Consider the following 7,584-nt stretch of genomic DNA (forward strand, 5'->3'; position numbering starts at 1 on the left):
TTGCTAAACTCCCGAAGAATCATGCCTCTTCCAGATACTATGTTCTGCTCTCAGCAGATTCATATTCCCCCGGAACTTCCAGATATCTTGAAACAGTTCACCAAAGCTGCTATTAGAACTCAGCCAACCGATGTATTGCTATGGTCTGCAGGGTAAGCAGCGTCCGTGGCATTTAGAAACATCTGAGAAACATCTCCTGCTTGGATTGGGGTTTTGTTTGTTTCTTTTTGGTTTGTTTGGTTTTTTTTTGGTATGAAATCTTTAATATTTCGGCAACTCACAAATCCCGTTAAGAAATGAGTACTCTGCTGTTGGAACTTTCCTTTTTCCTAAATTATTCGTAGTTAACAAGAGTTTTTATTCCTCCAATGAATAACTTTCTTTGACAAGGGCCCATTTCCCACTTTGTTCCCAATTTTCTACGAAGACAGCTTTGGAGAGACCAGAGATGTCTATCACTCTGCCTGCTATTGGTGCTTGCCCTAACTCTTGTGAGGGAATCCTTACTGATTTGGCTGCTCCATGGCATGTGTGATAGGGTGTGTTTGGAAACAGAGCTCGAAGAGAGAAATTTAAAAAGCCACTGAATTAGGGAAATTGTGACAAAGTTCCTGAGTGTTTTTGTTTTGGGTTTGTTTTTGAGAGTGATGTGAGATGTTTGTTTATCTCATAATTGTACTCTCATATGTCAAGGTTACCGCTGTTCACGGAAACGTCCTGTGGAGAACAGTTTTGAAGGAAGGGGCCCCTGGATAGATAGATTTCAGAGAGGGAGGGGATGCATGACAGGCTGAATTTTTAAAAAATTATTTTGATAAATATTTCAATATGTAATTGGTTTCTTTTCTAATCATGTATATTTCATTTTCTGCATTTAAAAACGTTATTCTGCCAAGGGATTTCATAGGATTTCACCAGACTGTCCAAGGGATCATGATACAAAAGTTGTGAACACCTGGTTTAGAGCCATTAATTTTCTTTACCCTCTTCAGCTCCTAAAACTTCTGGAGGAAGGTGATCCCACCCCCCTAATACTTTCATTCTTCATCACTCATCTTTGTTATAGATCCTTTCCCCTTATGACTTATGTTGCCATAATTTCCTCCTACAGTGGAACTTCAAAAGTCCAATGCCTCATTCTTTTTATGATTCTTGGTGGGAATCATTTGCTATGCTTCTCTTACTGAATTTTGCCCCAGTGCTTTTTTTGGGGGGGAGGGGGAAGGGAAGGGGAGCTCCTTAACCTATAATTTCAACAGTATAGGAAAACTTGGTGTGGAAACCACACACACACATGTGACACACGTGTATACATATATGTATATGTATATATATATGTACTTATTTGTAATTTTTAGTCTTAGAGATGCTCAGAAGTACTAGAAGGTTATAGTCAAGTCTTTGGTTAGTCAAATAGGCTAGTCATTTGTGTCAGAGACTAATCCTAAGACTGGCCCTGTTATTCAAATATTTTATTATTTATACTTAGTCATTTCCCTATGGGTGACAAGGGAAGAACAAACAAACCAAAACAGTTTTATAAAATGGCTCTGACATGGTAGGGTTTCTGTGATAGTCATAATAGACAATAGGGTTTTAAACTTTTTTATTCATGTTGTTCCTGAGAGTGTTTTCTTGTTTATTTTTCCCATTTCAAAGAGTGGAAATAGATAATGTTAAATCACTAGATCAAAATCAGTGTTCCCTAACCAAGAAGTTCATCTTTTCCCATATCTAAGAAGCGCTGTCTGATCACACTGATTTATATCGAATGAATACTAGACTAGACATTATTAAACTATGTCTTTTTTATTCATCCATGAATGGAGCCTAAAGAATCTCCAAGTGGAACTATGTATATATGTGGTTTAAACCTCTCTTTTGAGGAGTACTTTATACTGTAATTGGTGTAGGCAATGAAGACAATTCTACAATACTTAAAGAGTTGGGGAGGACAGGTGTTAAAGACATGAAAGGTCACACAAGATGCATGTGTCAGAGGCAGGACAGATTTTCCTGTCTCCAAGGCAAGGCCTTTTTATTCATTTATACAAGTTGACTCTCATATCTTCTAAAGGTTTACTTAAAGTATTTATTCTAATGGTTATTATGTAGTTTAACCCCCTTATCCAAAGACTTACATTGTCTTAGTTCTAAAGACTGTGTTCAGCTATACTTAGAGATAGCTGAACCCCTTTTCAATCTTAATTTCATTTAAAATGTTAAGAAATTTATAATCCTTTAATAAACTGACTTCTTTCAAGTGTTTTAGATTTTGGGGGTAAATTGAAACTTAAGATATTACTTTGTGGCTATTTCTAGACAGAAGTTTCTAACATCATTTTCTTCTATAACAGCATCTCATGAGGGAGAATCAAAATAATTTTGTACTTCTCCATTACCTAAACTTGCCTATCCTATTTTAAAAGTCCTTATTAAAAAAGCTAGTCTCATTTTTGGTTTCAGTTTGTTGTTAAAAATGATGCAAATTCTGGTTTTGTTCTTCCACTAAAAATTTATGTAAATATAATATGAGTTATTATATTATAAATAATATGTAAAATTCCTGTCCATGTTGGAAACATTTATGTTTTAAAGCTCAATATGATGTAAGATTGTATCACCGTGGAGTCTGTTCTTTTAGGTAATGTCATTGTGAGACACGATGGAGTAAAGGACACATATATCTCACAATACTCTTAAACCTTTGATTGATGAAGTCATAAAGGATGACTTTTGATGTCTTTACTGATATACCTGAGCATAAAAATCAGTGTAAAATTGCTAGTATTTGTAGGTATTATTGGTGACTGATTTCACAAATTACATTTGGTAAAATCTATGAAACAAAACAAAAAGCCATAAATAAAAACATTCTATCACAAAAATAACATGCATCTTTAAGTCATCTTTGTAAATAGAATTTTTCAGGCCCTATTCATTTACCAATATTAATCTTTTTTCCTTCCCTTCTGTTGGAGTCAGAAGGCCTATAGTTGTGGCTCAGCTCTGCCATTCACCTGGATAACCATAGTTAATTCATTTAACTTATTTAACTCCTCTGGAATTCATCCTACTATAAAAGAGGGGCTATTAATTACTATATTGACCTACCTCACAGGGTTGTTATAAGAATCAAATGAACTCATGTATGTAAAGTGCTTTGGAAACCTCAAAGCACTACATAAAACACAAATGTTTTTATTCTTCTTATTGCCCCTCATGCTATAAAGATTCAATGGTTATGAAAGCTGTTAGGATCCTAGAAGATCATGAGCCTGTTATCTAAATTCTGTGAGGTTTTCTTGGGCTACATCACAAGATCAGATTATTTTAAAATGGGTACCTTTAAGGGGCAGCTGGGTAGCTCAGTGGATTGAGAGTCATGCCTAGAGACAGGAGGCCCTAGGTTCAAATCCAGCCTCAGACACTTCCCAGCTGTGTGACCCTGGGCAAGTCACTTGACCCCCATTGCCCACCCTTACCACCACTCTTCCACCAAGGAACCAATACACAGAAGTTAAGGGTTTAAAAAAAATGGGTACCTTTAAGACTCTTTTCAAGATACTTAAGTCTAATGGGTAGAGCACTAAAACGAGTTAGGTTCAATAAATCAGCTACCGTTGCTACTTATAAAGCAGAAGTACAGCCTATTCAAGTTATCTTGAGAACTGGACTAGGAAGGAATCTTGGATCCTGGCTAAAGCAAAGTGTGGGGACTATGAAATTCCAGGCTGTGGTTGTGAGTTTGCTACATGGAGGGATTTGCTGGGTGAAGATGAATAGTTCTTCTAGCACATTTGAGACTCCTTTCCAGCTACCACTCTTCTTTTCACGATAGGGGGGAAAAACCTATCTTATTTAGAAAAAGGGGGGGGGGTTCAAAGGGTAGCCAAAAAAGCCTCTTACCTGCATAAACTTAATAGTAATGGTAGTCAGTGCTACAATCGCCTTCACTTTACCACTCATCATCTTATCCAGAGCCTGGTGACCAATTTCCCAGTTGTCTGAGTTTGTGCTCATTCTTTGAGTCCACTGAGAAAAGTTTCCAACATGAGTTCCTATTTTTTTACAAAGGTAAAATGAAAGGTGTTGAAGGGAAATGGTGGAGGGGTTGTAATTAATAGGGAGTGAGGAAGGTCATGTAGATTAGATGTCTTCCTCAGCACAGCAGACTCACCCAGGTCATTAGCACCTGACCCTTGTGGTAATTAGTATATCAACAGGAAACCTGCTTTGGGGCTACAATGAAATGAAAATTATAAGAATAGGAAATTTATAATTAACATGTTAGTATTTTTTAACTTCAAGAAAAGGGGAAAGAGGAGAAATTAAAAAAAAAAAACAGTGTGACTACTCAAAAGCCCAAACTATAACTTTAGATCAGAAATGTGTCAACCAAATGGCCTATCAACTAGCTACATGAGGCTCACAACACTCCTGAGTATAGTCTGAACCAGATTAAAATGTAATTAGGAAATATTTACTAAAACCAATAAAATGCAACGAAACAGACAATACATTTTATAACTAAAATTCAATATATGGTACATAAGGATCCTTGGGTATCATTTAGGTGGCCTGCTTCTATTTGAGTTGAACACTTATTTGAATTTAGCTTTAAATTGATGCTAGAACCTGGATGAAAAGTTTTAATTACTTTTTTTTTGACTAACATTGCATTCTAATCAGTAATTTACATTGCCTTTTTGTAAGGAGGACTCACAAAATTATTTTAAGAAACTAACTTCATTTATGGTATATGAGCAATTCTTCTTTCTTTTACTTTTAGGTATTTTTCAGCTTTGTCCAGAGGAGATCCCCTTCCTGTAAAGGAGAGAGTTGAAATGCCAGTGGCTACCCAAAGGACAGATACAGGATTGACAAGAGGACTCCTTAAAATTTTACATAAACAGGTACAAAAGAACCTGTTCTATCCAACCAACAACTAATTAACAGCCCCTCCCCTTTAAAAAAAATCTATGTAAGTATAGCATCTTTGCATTGTAGTGCAAACACCATTTCTATGGTTTACCCACATAAGTATACCATAAGTGGTTGACACCAACAGGAAACACTAATGAGTTCTATTTTTACATCCAACAAATTTTAAAAGTTTATTTGAAGAGGAGGCACATGTAATAATAAATAATTACTTCATGACTGTTAGGTTTCCCTAAGTGAGATTACTTATTATCACCTAAATCTTTTATTATCATGAATTAGTTCATGCATCGAATACTTAAACTTGTTATATTTCAGTGTTTTTTTCCCTGAATAAAGTTGGACATCTAAATGATTTAATCCTTTGAACTCTAGAACCATGTTTCCAGTATTGACTAAAAAAAAGAATAGCATATTAAAAAGAAATTATTCAGGAGTTCGTCTCTAAGGCAGAAAATTTCAGATCTTTATTTTTGTCTTACAATGAGTTTTTCTTCCAGGAAGGAAAAATTATTTTAATGCTTCATTGATAATAGTAAAGATAGGGTTGTATGTAACCCTTGTGGCACAGCACCTTGCCAAGCTTCTCTGGGCTTATACAAATTAAGCCTAGGGGACAGCTGGGTAGCTCAGTGGATTGAGAACCAGGCCTAGAGATGGGAGATCCTGGGTTCAAATCTGGCCTCAGCCACTTCCCAGCTGTGTGACCTTGGGCAAGTCACATGACCCCCATTGCCTACCCTTACCACTCTTCTGCCTTGGAGTCAATACACAGTATGGACTCCAAAACGGAAGGTAAGGGTTTAAAAAAAATTAAGTCCAATTTTTAGGGCAGATTTCAAAAATCACATTTCTTTTATAAATGATGTTTTCTTCTCCTTCGGGGGCCACATTTCAGGCAACTTTGGCATAAGGTGTACTCAATTTGTTTTCAGAAGGTAGATAGTTATTTCATAGATATAGAGATTATCAAATAAACAGTGAACAATTACCTAATGCCTCCATTTCAATTTATGAAGAATATTTTTGTGGAAATGTTATCAAAGAGTGAAACATAGCTTCTCTAATTATTATTAATTGACCCTTGTATCTGAAATTTTAGGCTGTGAATGAAAATCTTAATTTCAGAAGTAATTCCTTCTCATATTTATTGAAGTGTTTGAGAAATAGAGGGTGAATTGGGGGAAAAAGAATTCTTTTTTGTAACCCTGGGAAAACTACTTCATCTCTCATGGTTTCAATTCCATTCCCATAGCAAAGGCGGTTGAATTGAATCATCTGCAGTGTCCTAGTTTTAAATCTTATCTTAATGACATACATACTTATAAATTTATTTTAATTTTTTGACACGGGAAATAGAACTCAATTTTCCTAGAGTACTTGAAACATAGAATGCCAATAACGATTCTTATGTTTAAAAATTATTTCTATCCGATTTTATACTAGCTTAGCCTTTCATTTATATTTCTTAAAGCTTGCTTACAAAAAAATCGTGGACTTAAGAGACCTTCAGCAGAAGTGGAAAACTTTGTGCTTGCCGATGGAAAAACTAAAATTCATTCTCAAAATGGATCCTGTTGAAGACAAAATAGATTGGATGAAATTTTTAGCACTTGGCTGTAGTGCTCTTGGTGGGGTAGGTAATCTACAGAAAGCATATTAATAACTTTGTGTAAGGTAGCCAAAAGGGAGAGAAGAGAAAAAGGAATGAGCATTTCTTTAACACCTATTATATGTCAGACACTGCTCAATGCTTTACAATGATTATCTCAGCTGATGTGCACAACAACCCTGGAGGGAGGGGACCCAGTGCTTTATTTCCATTTCTACAATTGAGGAAACTAAACAGAGGCCAGGTCACCTGCTCAGGGTGAAACGCCACGTAAATGTCTGATTTGAACTCTGGTCTTCTTGACTCTAGGTCCAGCACTCTAAGACACTGTACCACCTAGCTGCCTCTAAACATTTTTGAAATATCAAAAACATCTCTAAAAATTAATTTATGACTTTGAATAACCGAAACCTTATAAGCATTTTGACCACTTCGGTAATTTTGTTCTTGACGTATAATTTTCAGTTTCTAGTTTGTTTCTATTGCTTTATAGCCCTATTGTGATGTGTCTTGTAGAATGGCTGAGACTTGGCTTATTCAAAGACCATGCCAGGTCCTTCAAATATAAGTCCAGTGACGACATATACCTTAGTGTTATTTGTCTCTGACTTCAAGGGTCAGCCTAGCTAAATTTGGAGAGTCTTGTGGATGGATTGGCCCTAGGTGATAACCCTTTATTTTGGCTATGGCAACCCTTGGCTCTAACAGAATTGTTATCTCCGGTGAGGAGGGAAGTATCTGCACTAATAAAATTGCAGATCATTTTTAAGTATTGAAGAGTGTATGGGATCAACTAGATGGCTAAATGGATAGAAAGCCAGGTCTGGAGACAGGAGATATCCTGGGTTCAAATCTGGTCTCAGATACTTTCTTGCTGTGTGACCCTGGGCAAGTCACTTAATCATCCCAAGTGTCTAGCCCTCACCACTCTTCTACCTTGGAACCAATCAATTCTAAGATGGAAGGAAGGCTTTCCTTTCCTTTCCTTTCCTTTCCTTTCCTTTCCTTTCCTTTCCTTTCCTTTCCTT

The 7,584-nt window shown here is 36.2% G+C and overlaps 1 protein-coding gene across 1 annotated transcript in view; it reads left to right on the forward strand.

Annotated features, from left to right (window-relative positions):
• Positions 1–7,584, forward strand: part of ROPN1L (rhophilin associated tail protein 1 like) — a 20,365-nt gene continuing 12,781 nt past the window's right edge. Inside the window, exons 1-3 of the mRNA XM_044657884.1 lie at positions 1–152; positions 4,793–4,916; positions 6,419–6,580. Of these exons, the coding sequence (XP_044513819.1) occupies positions 22–152; positions 4,793–4,916; positions 6,419–6,580 (417 nt within the window). The 5' untranslated portion in view covers positions 1–21. The remainder of the gene's footprint in view (positions 153–4,792; positions 4,917–6,418; positions 6,581–7,584) is intronic.

Source organism: Gracilinanus agilis, chromosome 1 (assembly GCF_016433145.1).
Source record: "Gracilinanus agilis isolate LMUSP501 chromosome 1, AgileGrace, whole genome shotgun sequence".
Lineage (NCBI taxonomy): Eukaryota > Metazoa > Chordata > Mammalia > Didelphimorphia > Didelphidae > Gracilinanus > Gracilinanus agilis.